Below are 15,408 nucleotides of genomic sequence, written 5' to 3'. Positions count from 1 at the left end.
GGTCTATTCATTTCATGACATCATTTCAGTTAGCACCTACTTGTGAAATGTGCATAGCATTCTTCATAGTTTCTGTAACTTCACTGAATATGAATTCTTCAGTATTTCAAATAAGATCTGTTTTGAAGTGTGTATGTGTGTAACCTGCTCTAATTTTACCAATTTATCTCCCAAATATATTCCATTACAATACAAAAAGCTTCTCCAAGTATATAAAGAATAAGAGAGGTGAGAGTATATATGGGACCACTAGAAAATGATGCTGGAGAAATAATAATGGGAGACAAAGAGATGCAGAGGAACCCCTAAATGAGTATTTGGCATCAATCTTCACTGTGGAAGTCATTAACAGTGTACCAGATGTTGAAGGGTATCAGGGATGGAAAGTGAGTGCAGTTACTATTTCAATAGAGAAGATGCTCAGAAAGCTAAATGGTCTAAGGGTGAATAATAAGTCTCCTGGACCAGATAGATCGCACCCTTGGGTTCTGAAAGAGGTAGCGGTAGAGATTGTGGAGGCATTGGTCATAATCTTGCAGGAATCAATAGACTCAGGCATGTTCCTGGAGGACTGGAAAATTGCAAATGTCACCCCACTTCAAGGAGGGAGACAGACAGCAGAATGGAATTTTTTTTTACTTTAAATTTTGATGTACAGCACAGTAACAGGCCAATTTATACCCAATTAACATACACCGACAGTATGTTCCGAACAGTGGGAGGAAACTGGTGCCCCTGGGGGAAACCCACACAGACAGTACAGGATTCGTACCCCGGTCCTGATCGCTGGCATTGTAAAGGCTATGCTAACGGTGATATTGGGAAGCTGTTCGAGTCGATTGTTAGGGAGGAGGTTACAGAGAACTTGGAGGCACCTGAGAAAATAGGCCAAAGTCAATGTGGTTTACTGAAGGGAAAATCTTGCTTCACAAACCTATTGGAATTTTCTGAAGATGTGACAAGCGGGCTAGATAAGAGAGACGCAGTGGATGTTGTGTATTTGGATTTTCAGAAAACTTTTGACAAGGTGCCGCACATGACGCTACTTAACAAGATAAGAGCCCTTGGTATAATAGGGATCACATTAGCGTGGATAGAACATTGGCTGAGTGGCAGGAAGCAGAGTCAGAATATAGGGATCATATTGTGATTGGCTGCCAGTTGCTAGTGGTGTCCCACAGGAGTTGATATCGGGGCTTCTTTTTATGTTGTATAGTAATCATTTAGATTAATGAATGATTGGCTTTGTGGCCAAGTTTGCAGATGATACAAAGGTAGGTGGAGGAGCAGGTAGTATAGAGGAAACAGGGAGGCTGCAGAAGGACAGACAGATTAGAGGGATGGGCAGAGAAGAGTTAAATAGAATGTCAGAAAGTGTATGGTCATGCAGTAGAGTATTCTCAGCATTTTGGGCTCCTCATTTAAGAAAGGATGTGTCGATGTTGGAGAGGGTTCAAAGCAGGTACACAGCAATGATTCTGGGAATGAATGGGTTATCGTATGAGGAGTATTTGACAGCTTGGTCTGTAATCGTTAGAATTTAGGCGAATGACGGGGGGAACTGCATTGAAACATTTTGAATGTAAAAAGGCATGGATAGAGTAGATGTAGAAATGTTGTTCCCCTTGGTGGGAGAATCTAGGACAAGAGGACACAACTTCAGGATTAAAGGTGGTCTGCTTAGAACAGAGATGTTGAGGAATTTATTCAGCCAGAGGGGAGTAAATCTGTGGATTTTTTTACCACAGGCAGTTGTGGAGGCCAGGTCATTGGATGTATTTAAGGCAGAGATTGATAGGTTCCATTAAATCCTGGTGCATCCAGACAACGTGCCAAGACGACACTGATTACACCTTTCGGACTCTTCGAGTTTCTCAGGATGTCACTCGGTCTGAAAAACGTGGCACAAGACATTCCAGCGGTTGATGGATGCAGTGGGGTGGGACATGGAGTTCGTGTTCATCTACTTGGACAACATACTCATCGCCAGCCACTCCCACCAGGAACACCTAAAACACCTACATCTCCTATGCTGCCGCCTGCATGATTTCGGGCTCACAATAAACCCTGCCAAGGGCCAGTTTGGGTTGTCCTCGATTGACACCTTAGGGCACCGCATCAATTGCCACGGCGCTGTTCCATTACCGGCGAAAGTAGAAGTCATCCGCCAGTGTGCCAGGCCCGACTCAGTTAAGGGTCTGCAGAAATTCGGGGTGATGGTGAAGTTTTACCACCACTTTTTGCCTGTGGCAGCCCACATCATGCCACCTCTGTTTGGTCTCATGGCCAGAAAGGCTAAAGAAATCGCGTGGACCAGATAACAACAACAGCTTTTGAGAAAGCAAAGGAAGCCCCTGGCAAATTCCACACTCCTGGTCCGCCCCCATATGGACGTATCCACAGACCTCACAGTGGACGCCTCTGAATCGGCGATGGGTGGCATCCTGGAACAGTTCATCGACGGCCAATGGAAATCCCTGGCATTCTTCAGTCGGCACCTACGGCCCCCGGAGGTCAAATACAGCGCCTTCGACAGGGAGCTGCTACCCTGTACCTGGCCTTCCGGCACTTTGGGTATTTCCTCGAACGAAGGGAGTTCACCATCTTCACTGACCACAAGCCCTTAACCTTCACCTTCACCAAAGTGTTAAACCTGTGGTTGGCCAGCCAACAATGCCACCTTTCTTGAATCTCAAAGTTCTTCACCTCGATAAAGCACATCTCCGGTAAGAGCAATAATAGTTGCTGACACGCTGTCACACGCCTCAGTACAGGCAGTGAAATCCCTATCTCTTGGGGTAGATTATGCAGCACTGGCTGAGGCTTAGTACCAGGACAATGAGATTCCAGCACACAGGACTGCGGTCTCGGGCTTTCGCCTGGAAGACATCACCACCAGATCAGGGGGTCCAACACTCCTTTGTGATGTCGCACAGGTCAGCCTTGGCCCATCGACCCAACCGTTTGGAGGTGCCACATTTTTTGACACTCTCTACGGTTTAGTCCACACCTCCATCCAGACGACCATTCACTTTATAACTGATCTGTTCATGTGGTATGGCCTCCGCAGGTAGGTCAGGCACTGGGCCAGAACTTGCCAAGATGCAGCGGCATGCGAAGGCCTCACTCTAGCCCTCTCAGACTACTCAGCAAAGATTTGAGCATGTGCACATGGACATTGTGGGCCCCCTGCCAGTGTCAAGGGAAGCGAGGTACCAGATCACCATGGTGGACAGGTTCATGAGGTAGCCAGAGGCGGTTCCCCTTGCAGATGCCTCCACAGAGTCATGTGCTAAGGCCCTAATTTCCATTGGGTGGCATATTTCAAATCACTTGGACAGGGGCACACAGTTCACATCTGCACTATGGATCACGCCTTTGTACTTGCTGGGAACACAGTTCCACCTGACAACGGCCTATCACCCACAGTCAAATGGCCTGGTCGAGCGCTTCCACAGGCATTTAAAGACCACCCTAATGGCACACCTTCACAGACTAGACTGGGTAGGCGAACTACCCTGGGTGCTGCTCGGCATCTGGACAGCAGCCAAGGAGGTCCTGAATTCTTTGTTGGCGGAGTTGGTATACAGCACCCCCTCATGGCGCCCGGGGAATTTGTGCCCACAGCTCGCGGGCAGGCGGATGCGCTATCGGAAGTGGTCATCAAACTGCATGAAAGGCTCAGGAGCCTAGCCCCAATCCATGACTCCCTTTGTGCCCAAGTACTTACAGTACTGTGTGTATGTCTTTGTGCAGAGAGGCGCACACAGACCGCTTCTACAGCGACCCCACAAGGGGCCATTCAGGGTGTTATGCCACAATGGCACAATTTGTGTCCTGGACATTGGCGGGCCCGAGGAGACATTTACTATCAACCACCCCAAGCCAACACACCTGAACCTCGACTGGCCAGTAACAGGGCTTGCACCACAAAGACGAGGGCGACCACCCAAAAAGCCAGCGCAAGTGCAGGCACTGGACATTTTGCTTCCTATTGCTGGTTCTGGGGCGGAGTGCCATGTGGTGGCTCACCTAAGCTTGTGTTGAACTGGCTCAAAAAGTCGCAAGTGCATGCAGACATCAGCCATTGGGAGGATGCTGACTGCAGGGCAAACAGCGGGCCGGAAAATGACGTCATTTCCACCCCATGTGTGCAATGTTTCCCGGGAGTGTTGTTTAAAAACAAGCATGTGAAAACCAGAAAAGTTTTTCCAACTGGATGCCATTCTAGTTAGACTACTTTCTCTCATCCCGACACAGCGCCTCTACAAGCTCGTGATTAAATGGTGGGACAGACTCGATGGACTGAATAGCCTATTCCTGCTCCTAGGCCACATGGTCTTATCATGTTCAAAAGATCTCATTACTGAAGAAAGGAGAGAAACTTCAGGCTAGAGACTGTAGAGAAGTGAAGCTTAGTACTTGAACATGAGAAATCACTCAAGCAAGACAGGTGATACATAACTATTCTTCTTGGGAATGGTCTGACTGACAGATTTTCCTGGTTTTGCATAGAATGTAAAAGAAGGAAAGAAGTGCCTGGCATTTTGAGAAAGAAATGTCTGGCACCTCTGGCTTTCAAACCCTATAATTAACTTAAATTTAGATTTCTGATGGCTATTCCAGGCAAGCAGAAAGGAACCATTACATATTTTCTGTCTACAGCAGAGTTGAAAAATTCATTACTGCATGATGAAGTATAACTATGGCTTCACAAGGCTGAAAAAGAAACAGATTAAAAGTCTTCTTCCTCCAAGTAGTTCACATAGATTTGTCATTACCATAGCGATTAGCATAACAGTATTACAACACTAGTGACCTTGGTTTGAATCCCCCTGGAAGGAGTTTGTATAATCCCTGTGTCAATGTGGGTTTCCTCCAGGTGCTCTGGATTCCTCCCACATACCAAAGATGTAAGGGGTTTGTAGGTTAAGTGGCAGAAGGAGTTCAATCTGGATAAGTGTGAAGTGATGCTTTTGGAAGGACAAACCAGAAGGCTGATGGGTAATGGTCAGTTACTTAAGAGTGTGGAAGGATAGAGGGACCTTGGGGTCCAAATCCATACATCCCTCAAGGTTGTCATATATTATTTGTTTTTTGAATGAATAAATAAAGTTTTTAAAAAAGATAGTATAGTTAATAAGGCCTATGGGATGCTGGACTTCATTAATAGGGGGGATTGAGATCAAGAGATGAGAGAGAGGTCATGTTGCAACTCCTCAGATCTCTGATGAGACCATACTTTGTGTCCAGTTTTGGTCACCTCATTATAGGAAGGATATGAAAGTTATGGAGAGGGTGCAGAGGAGATTTACCAGGATGTTACCTGGATTGGAAAACATGTCTTATAAGGCAAGGTTGGCAGAACTGGGACTTTTCTCTTTGGAGTGTAGAAGGATGAGAGGAGACTTAATAGTGGTCTACCAGATTCTGAGAGGCATAGATAGGGTGGACAGCCAGCACCTGTTTCCCAGAGTGGGAGTAGCAAACACTAGAGGATGTGTGTACAAAATGAAGGGAGGGAAGTTTAGGGGAGACATCAGAGGTAAGTTTTTTTACACAGAGAGTTGTGGGTGTCTGGAATGTCTTGCCAGGGATGGTGGTGAAACTGAAACATTGGGGGCATTTAAGAGACTCAGGTACATGGATGAAATAAAAATAGAGGGCTACGGGGTAGGGAGGGTTTAGTATGTTTTTAAGGAATATATGGGTCGGCTGAAGGGCCTGTACTGTGCTGTGGTGTTCTATGTTCCTTCCATGTATTTGGGCATCGCATACTCATGGGCTGGAAGGGCCTGTTACCGTACTGTGTCTCGATATACAGATGCGATGAAAGTCTTGCACATAAGATAACTGAAAGATAATATAAAGGGAAGAGGAACAAAAATAAGCAATAATAAATATTCACAGTTGGTCATAATGCAGAAATATGCTCAGCTGGTGGTGCAGGCAGATCTTTCGTGGTCTTGAAGTAGCATAAAGGTAAGGGCATTACAGGACTTCAGGATCCATATAGCTGTTGGGAAGAAAACTGTCTTAATCCTAGAGGTGTGATCAAAAGTACATTTCATCCTCTCTGAGAAAAAAAATGTGCACTTTAGCCTCTGCAAATGAAGGTGAGAGTTTTAATATGCACATGCCATGTTTAGTGTAATTCTTCACAAATCTATGCCATGGCATGATGTCATCTTGCAGGAATGTACAGTGGAATGGCAGCTGTTTGATGGAAACCCATGGAATCAAGCACACAGCTTTCTTATTTTCCAATATAGAGAAGAAAATTCAATATCTGTTTTTGCCTAGCTCATGAGGGTTAACACATAGAGGTAATCTTTAAAGACTGCCAGTGACTTTGGATTTGCCGATGTATTGTGAGTGCAATCCATCATCGGTGTCAGAGTGACGAACCTATGTCACTGAGACATGGACTGAGGCAGCAGCAAGTAGTAGAGTTGTAAGCCTGAGATACCTGCAGAACAGCAGTGTCCGTCAGTTTAGTGACAGCTGCATACAACATTTTATTCATCTAACCATTTGAAGCAGTTTCCAGCCATGCACAATTGTGCTCAACAAGGTTGATGGCAATTTCCGTATAATACCTGGTGTTTTTTTTTCTACAAAGAATAATGCTTGGACTGGAAGGGGCATTATAATCAGACAATACAGCCTGTATGCCCAGCATTACTGCACAGTAGTGACAGCATTTGATGCTACAAATAAATGTGCCCACCTGTTTTAATTGTTATCTTGTGGAGTGATAAACACCCCATTGTTATACTGAGCCGAACATTTAGAACATACAAGAGGGTATTGAAACTAAGATTTATTTTCTTCTGAATGAAGGTTTATGAAAGCAGAGGCGATAGAATAATAAAAAAAAGCTCAAATGGAATAGTGTGATTAAAAACAAAATATCATCAAAATATCCATGTATTGTCCATGTTATTGACTATTGGTCATAGCTGATTGCAAGCGTTTTCATGCGTTGTTTCTCCACTGTGAGCAGAGTTCATTAGGCACAGAATCAATCCAAATTCATTTAATGTTGATAGGGTGAAGTAAGATATAGAGAGTGTGATTAGAATATTGTGTTCTGGTTTCAGTTCAATAAAATGAGCAACGCTGCATTCAATTTTGGCAGCTGCTTGGCTGAAGTACGTCTTTTGACTGGGACAGATGGATTTTTACTGGGAAATTAAAATTAATGTGGGCGGCACGGTTGGCGTAGTGATTGGGACCGGGGTTTGAATCTGTAAGTTTGTACGGTCTCCTTGTGTCTGCGCGGGTTTCCCCCTGGGGTCCGGATTCCTCCCACCGTTCATAAGGTACAGGGGGAGTTGTAGGTTGATGGAGAGTGAATTAGGTGACCGAGAGAGACTGTTACTGTGCTGTATGTCTAAATTTAAAATCTAAAGTTGAATTGCGCTTTTTTTCTTTCCTCTTTATAGCCTCAGAATCCTGACACAATGGAAATATCTAGCTCCTAAACATAATAGCTTAAGAGATAATGTGTCAGAAATAAACTCTGGGATGCATGCATTAAATGCACAATCTAGTTTGTAGGCTTGATTCATCTAGTTATTATTCTGGTTCATTTTAGGATATTCAGTAAATCTGATATTTCTGATTATTTAAAAAAGCACAAAATGCATCAACCCTCAGTTAAGATCAAAATTAAAATCATTAATAATAAAAATCACAGACTTGTTGAAACTTTATCTTAAATTATTTCATTATGCCTGTTCCCTTGAACATCTCTTTTATTGTCCCACTCCTGCCTGTGCATTTATTTAACCTACCAGGTCACTGTCCAGTGCATCTTACAGTGCAATGTGATTGGTCACTCATCAAGAGGAGCACTTCAAAAGGTACACGCAACATTCTCGAATAAAGACACGGCACGGTGCCAGCACTGAGATTCAGAATGCTGGTGTTCAGATGTTATTGGTTAAAACTGGAAAATTCAAGCAAATTTTGATGAAGCAGAATTCTGGAAGCAGAGTATAATATACAGATGCTACTATTTTGCTCATTTGGTAAATATGGGGTGAGAATTCATTTCTTTCCTAGTGTGTTATTATTAGTCTTCCATTTTGATGATTTGAAGTTTGCAGGCACAAACTGGAAAATTCAATTACGGCAAATTTCTTGACTTTGGATACAAAATTATAAATTTTGCAGAGCTAAGTCCAGTCCCTTAAAATAAGCATTAGTCTCCTTGCAAATACCAACAAAGATCCGATGACATTTAATAGGCCCCTCAGCAGTATTGGTCAGCACTGAACAGAGAGGGTACCTGAATGAGATTAAAAACCCAGTCGTGCTATTCCTAATCAAATTATATTCTATGTTGATTCACATTGAGAGCATGAATGCGAGTCCTGGGAGAAGTTAAATTGGATCTAGCTTGTCAGTCACATTTAAACTACTACCATGAAGGACACATATATTGACCAACCATTTTTAACCAACATCAAACAAAGAACACAATTCATTCTATCTGCTAATTTATTTTGGAGCAGACTAGTCAAAATTAGTCTATTGCTGTTTTCTTTCTGTTTGTCTGATGTATTAAAAATAACCTGCTTGACATTAAATTAGAGCATCAGGAATTGTATCGCCATACAGAATGTTTGTGACATATCAATATACATTTTGGGCAATTACCATATATAATTGTGCAATAGTTGATACCATGTAAAAGTCGACCGCCTATTTTTGGCCCCAAAATCTGGTATTTTCCATATGTCACATGTAAAAGTCGGCCCAGGATGCCAGCCCACTAAAACTCCCAACGCCCCTACTGCGGACTCTCATCCAGGCCTCAACTGCCCACCCATCCAAGCTCCTGACAGAACGACCACGGACTCTCGCCTATGCCCCGGCTGCCTGCCCATTTGAGCACCTGACAGCATGAACCTGGTCCTGGCTGGCCGCCCGCCCATTAGAACTCCCAGTACCTCGAACGACACAGGTGCTTACTGTGGTCAAGAGTAGGATATGTGTGATAGTTGACCCCCTAAATTTTACCCTAAAAATTAGTCCACAAAATTCGACTCTTCCTCACATATATACAGAGACTATTTTTGCATGGAAAAATGAATTAAACCAGTTACTTGTACAGTGATATTTCATACTTTAAAGTCTGGTACAATATTCTAAATTGTTTAATGCATGTACAGATGTAACACTAGCGCGCCAGATAGCACTGGTGCCACACAGCTCCAGAAAGTGAGGATCAATCCTGATCTTAGGTGCTATCTGTGTGGAATTTGAACAATCTCTCGGTCTGTGTGGGCATCCTTCAAGTTTCCCCTATATCACAAAGACAAGTAGGTTGGTTGATTACCTGATTACTACAGGTTATCCCTATTGTCAGTGCATGGCGATGATGGACGTTGGAGAGGGAAAGTTCACTAGGAAGTAATTGGGGGAATGGGGCTGATAGGAGTGCTTTGAGAGTGGCGATAGACTTGATAGTTGAATGATCTTCCTTGTGGAAAAAATGTGAAAGAATACTAAATATATGTTGGGCAGCATGGTTAGCCTAGTGGTTAGCACCATGCTGTTACAGCGCCAGCAATCAGGACCAGGGATCAAATCCCGTGCTGTCTGTAAGGAATTTGTTCGTTCTCCCAGTGTCTGCATGGGTTTTCCCTGCGGGCTCCGGTTTCCTCCAACCGTTCGAAATGTACTGGGGGTTGTAAGTTAATTGGGTGGCACAGGCTCGTGGGATGAAATAGCCTGTTACCTTGCTGTATGTCTAAAAAAATATATACGCAATATACATGCTAACTAACCGGCACGGTTAGTGTAGGGGTGGCACGGTGTGTGTAGGGGTAGCACGGTTTGTGTAGGGGCAGAAGGGTTAGTGTAGCAGTTAGCACAATGCTATTACAGTGCCAGCAACCTGGTTTCGAATCCATCATTGTCTGTAAGGAGTTTGTATGTTCTCCCCGTGTCCTGAGTGGGTTTCCTTTGAGTGCTCTGGTTTCCTCCCACCCTTCAAAACATACCAGGGTTGTAGGTTAATTGGGGTATTTTGGGCGGCACGGGCTCATGGGCCAGTTACTGTGCTGCATGTCTGAATTTTTTTTAAATTAAAATTTAAAATGATGCAAGCATCACAGTCGTAGTTAGAATGTTTTATGTCATCCTGACCCAGGAAATATATCATTCCTCTATCACTGGATAGTCTCAATAGTGAACCAGGACTACAGCAGTTCAAGAAGAAGATGACTCTGCACCACCTTCTCAAGAGCCCTGAGGAATGGGCAATAAATGCTGAACATTCCAGTGAACACCATCGTCAAGAAATAATATAACAATCCCAGTGTTTGATGAAAAACAATCAAAGTGGAATTTAAGAATTTTAGTTGTCACATGGAAGGAACTGGAAAAGCAATAAGCTCAGGCAGGACTGGAAAGTTCCAGTACCCCCCTTTAAAGATTTTCTGACCATCAATGAACAACCAAAGTTTTTGGGAGAATGCAGTACACCAACGTGCTAGAGAAACTCGGCAGGTCACGTAACATCCATAGGAGAAAAGGATAACCAACATTTTGGGCTAGTTGAAGGGGCCTGGCACAAAATGTTGGATATCCTTTTCTTCCTTTGGATGCCGCATGACCTGCTGATTTTCTCCAGCACAATGGTGTATCGCACTTGGCCCCAGCTTTTACAGATTTTCTTGTTCAGCTACATTTTGAACGATGTTTAGCACAGAGGTTATTAAAGGCAGCAAGGTGCCAGCATTGTCCCAATGCTCCTGTGAATCTCGTCACCTTAAACCAAGATCACCCAAACCTCAAACATTCAGCTGAAGCATGCAGGTGAAGATTGTGTATCCACAAGTAGACAGGCCAAATATAAAATGAGTCATATTTAATGCTTTCAGAGCAGCAATCCTCTTCCAACCTGCCCCTGCAGTGCCACAGCAACCCTCAATAACAATGCAAAACTCTGGAAAACGATGACTTCGTCCCATTATCTCAAGAACCAGAGTTATTCTGGATCAGATGGAACAGCGTTAATCTGTGCCGCAGTTAGCAAGGACATGTATTTCCATTTTATTGCTTGTCAGTTCAGTTAATAGAACTTTTCCATCCACAATGACTTTGGTCAACAATATTCATATCACACAAGGATGTTCAATGACAGTAAACCAAAGCACCTTCATTTGTATCTATGACACAGATTTGAAATGAAATATCTTTCTATGTGTAGGGTAACAATGGACAGAATGCATTGCATTCTATTTATCATTATTAATTGTCAAATGTATAAAATCTAAATATCATAAATTGGGATTAGGAGCAAGCTGCACAACTCTTCAACCCCATTCCATCATTCAATGATCTGATTGTAACCTCAATTGCACATTCCTGTCCACCCTCACTCAGTGTTGACCTTTGATTGCCTACCTAACTCAGGTTCAAAAACATTCAAACTCTCGGCTTTCACTACCCTATGAAGAACGTTTGAAAAATTCAGTCTTCTGAGAAAAAAGAAAAATGATCTTATCTCTGTGACAGATATTTTATTTCTTGTATTGGTTACTTTTAAACAGTGACCCCTAATTCTGAATTCCCCCACTCTACATCACTCTGTCATGGCCGCTTAAGCTTCTTTATGTTTCTATTGAATCTCTTTCATTCTTCTAAACTCCTTTGGAAAGAACCCTTGCTATCCAATATTAGTCAAGTAGACCTTCCCTGAACTACTTCCAAAGTATTACATCCTTCTTAAATAAGGAGACCAATTCTGTGCGAAGTTCTCCAGATGAGGTCTCACCAATGAGTCTGGCCCATACCTTTTGTATTCAATTCCCTGGTAATAAGAGCATTTTGAAAATCAAGAAAAAAACTGCAGATGCAAGAAATCTGAAATAAAAACAGAAAATGTTGGTAAAACTCCTCAGTCTGGCAGTATCTGGGAAAAGAGAAGCAAGCAATGCAAGATCCTTCATCAGAACTGTGAAAGAGAGAGAGAGACATATGTTGGCTTAAATGGGAAAGAAAATAGGGGAAGGATATGTAAGCTTCTATAGGAGCACTACGGAGAGTAGCTTGGCTGGATCCATCACAGAGTGGTTGCTGTAGACCATTGGATTGGACATCATTCCATCGGATCATAAGAGATAATCACTCGAATCGATGTGATCTACCGGGATCATTGTCTGAAGAGGGCTTGCAAAATCATTAAGAATATAGCATCTTCCAGCTACTCTGGTCAGGAAATAGATTCAGGAGTATCAGAGCTAGAACCACAAGGCTGAAAAACAGCTTCTTCCCATGGGCAGTGAGACTGATGAACTGCTCTTACAAATCCCTCCAAGAATCTACTATTATTTGCCGCCCAATTAACCTTCACCCCCGTGCGTTTTAAACAGTGGGAGTAAACCAGAGCCCCCATGGAAAACCCATGCAAACATGAGGAAAACGTACAAACTCCTTACAGACAGCATAACAGTACTGTGGTAACCGCTACACCAACTGTGCTGCCACAAATCACTTGTAAATATGTCTATATATGTGTTTGGATGTTTTTACACCGAGAACCGAAGAACGCTGTTCCATCCAGTTGTATGATAATAATGAACTTGAACTAAAAACAAAGGAATTTCTGTGATAGGACAGTATTTATCAGCACATTAATCATTTTGGTCTGTGTAATATGTTATTAATGGTGTGACCTGTTCACCAGGCCAGACTTACACAAGTAGGATAAGAAAAAATGAGCCAAAATTAGATGAAAATTGAATGATGATGATAATGACGGTTTTATTGCCATGTTCATATACAATGTACACATGCACCAAAATTTTTACCTGCTGCTGTCAAAATGGTATTTCGTGAAAAAGAATACTTCAATAGTATTCACTAAATTAAAAAGAAATACATAAGATAGGTTACTAATTCACCGTTATCATAGTGCAAGAGACAAAAGTAGCATCACAACAGTCCTTTTGTGATGTTGGAGCCACCTATAATTTATTAGTGTAATGGGAGGTTCAAGAGGCTGATGGACATTGGAAAGAAATTGGTCTTATGTTTACTTCCTTCTGCAGCCTTGTGTTTCTGGGCACTCACATTAACAACAATTTTGTTAGCTTTCCAAATTGTTTTTACCTTTGTAACAGCCTTCTGTATATCATACCTGCAATCTTTCACCCTTCAAATAATTTTTTTTTTAAATTCCTGACAAAATGTCCAAATTCATCTTTTTCCACTTCATGTGCCAGACTGTTGCCAGTTCATTTGATCTATGTGAATCCCTTCATAACCTCCTTACGTCTTCTCCATAACTTATTTTCCTATCCATATGGTCATCTGCAAATTTAGTTGTCATGCTTTTTGTGGCTTCACCCCAAATCATTTATATTAATTGTAAGAAGATGTGAGCTTTGATCCCAGATATAAATCTTTTCAATAATACTTTACTCCAGTTTAGTAGAGAAAATAGAAAATCCAAGAGCTCTGAACACTCTTCCTGAAATAAATCACTTTAGACCCTGAATCCAACTAAATTCCTCTGTCTTGAAATGTATTTTCATTGTGTTTTCCATTTAATCACTATTTATTACATGGCTTGTTTAATTGTATTACATTGAGACAATTAATTTTTACATAGATAAGCAGATTAAGTGAACACTGCATTAAAATTGTGTGGTTTTATAGAATCATCATATTTATGTGCATATTGAAATTTTCTCAGAAACTAATTAAAAATGCTGAAATGAGAAGCAAGTTGGAATTCATGCAATTAATTATATCCACCTTACTAGTTTGTATTCATAATGGGAACGAAATCAATGCTGATGTTCCATTTGTACTGAAACAAGTAGAATTAGAACTATTCTAATTTCATTTCAAATCCAACTGACACTGATTCTATAGCCCACCAATCATCATTTGTACAGGCATACTCTGCCATTTTGTGAGTTGTCTTTGTGTCCAAGATAGACTATGTATAGGGATGTTTCACTGTCATATCTTATGTCCTTTTTCCAAAATTTAGATTAATACTAAAATTTATGTGTATCCTTTGTGCATTTAAATTCTATGCTGCAATATTACCTTGCATATTACTTAAAGTTGTGCAACTTTTACATAAATTCATTTTAGATCTGTATATTTATTAGTTACATAATATAACTTATCTCTTCACACATTCAGTAAACCCTTAATTCTCTGAAAATTATTCCGTTGGCCAATATGTTCTGCTTTGAACATCTTTTCTGGATATACGGCTCTAGAGCATTTATGCCATGTACGTGCCTTGAACTGTGTAAATGAGGTAGTTTCTGATGTCCCGGCAGAGAGCCTTGTCCATCAGAAGAGTGGGATGCAATTTCAGGTGATCTTCCCAATATAACAGCTCAGGATTTGGTACAAAGATATCCATATCTAAATTTCACACACGTTCTCTTGCTGTGGGAAGAGAGAAGTTTGAAAATAACTTTATCTTCAATTTGAACAATGCAAGTTTGGGCACTTCCTAAATGCAGAAACCTGGAAGGAATTTCAAAGGGGAGTTAACTTCTCAGCTCCAAAGGCAATCTAATTAAGTAGTTTCTTCTTTTAAAAATAGAAGATCTTTTGGTTAAAAAAAAATTAGCTTTAGGAGAGGTGGGGTTGTTGTTAATGCTGTAAACCTGTATGGACAGAGACTGTTGCAGCTTTAGTGCAGATGAAGGAAAGCAAATTCAACAGACTTGTCTGAGCCCCAGGCATGAGATCTTTATGTGCACTGATCTTCTGCAAATCTTCACAGATTTGTGGTGATCTGCAGTGAAGCCTCTCTGGAGCACACAAAAAGATGTTTTTTTTCTGCAGTGAAGCCTCTCTGGAACACACAAAAAGATGGTTTTTGCATGTATGTTATCGGCACCCTTGAGCAAGGATGAGACTGCTGAACAGTATAACTCCAACTTTAAGAACTCCAGTGCTCATTAGGAGGAATTTGTTTTGTTAGGTTAAATGTGAAAGAAAGGTGGGCGACTCGGCTAGCGTAGTGATTACCGCAATGCTATTACAGAGCCAGTGACCTGGGTTTAAATTTGCCACTGTCTTTAAGGAGTTTATCCGTTCTCCTCATACCTGCATAGGCTTCCTCTGAGTGCTCCAGTATCCTTCCACCCTTCAAAACATAAGGGGGTTCAAAGTTAATTGGTAACAAGGGTGGATTTAGGTGGCATGGGCTTGTGGGACAGAATGCCCTGTTACTATGCTCTATCTCTAAGTAAAAGAGTGCACATGCCTGAAATCTGGAATAAAAATTAAAAATGACATTTTCTGTTTTTAATAATATTAAGTACGTTGTTAGAACTCAGTGGGTCTGTCAGCATCTAGGGAGGGGAAAGGTGTTTTTGGTTAAGAACTGCAATAGAACCTAACCTCTCTGTC

The 15,408-nt window shown here is 41.8% G+C and overlaps 1 protein-coding gene across 1 annotated transcript in view; it reads left to right on the top strand.

Moving 5' to 3' along the window:
- Positions 1–15,408, top strand: part of znf385c (zinc finger protein 385C) — a 313,378-nt gene that overhangs the window by 107,000 nt on the left and 190,970 nt on the right. The window contains exon 3 of the mRNA XM_069904946.1: positions 15,083–15,089. Coding sequence (XP_069761047.1) covers positions 15,083–15,089 — 7 coding nt within the window. The remainder of the gene's footprint in view (positions 1–15,082; positions 15,090–15,408) is intronic.

This window comes from Narcine bancroftii, chromosome 12 (assembly GCF_036971445.1).
Source record: "Narcine bancroftii isolate sNarBan1 chromosome 12, sNarBan1.hap1, whole genome shotgun sequence".
NCBI lineage: Eukaryota > Metazoa > Chordata > Chondrichthyes > Torpediniformes > Narcinidae > Narcine > Narcine bancroftii.
The sequence above is the reverse complement of the archived record's forward strand: the minus strand, read 5'-3'. Positions and strand labels throughout refer to the sequence as shown.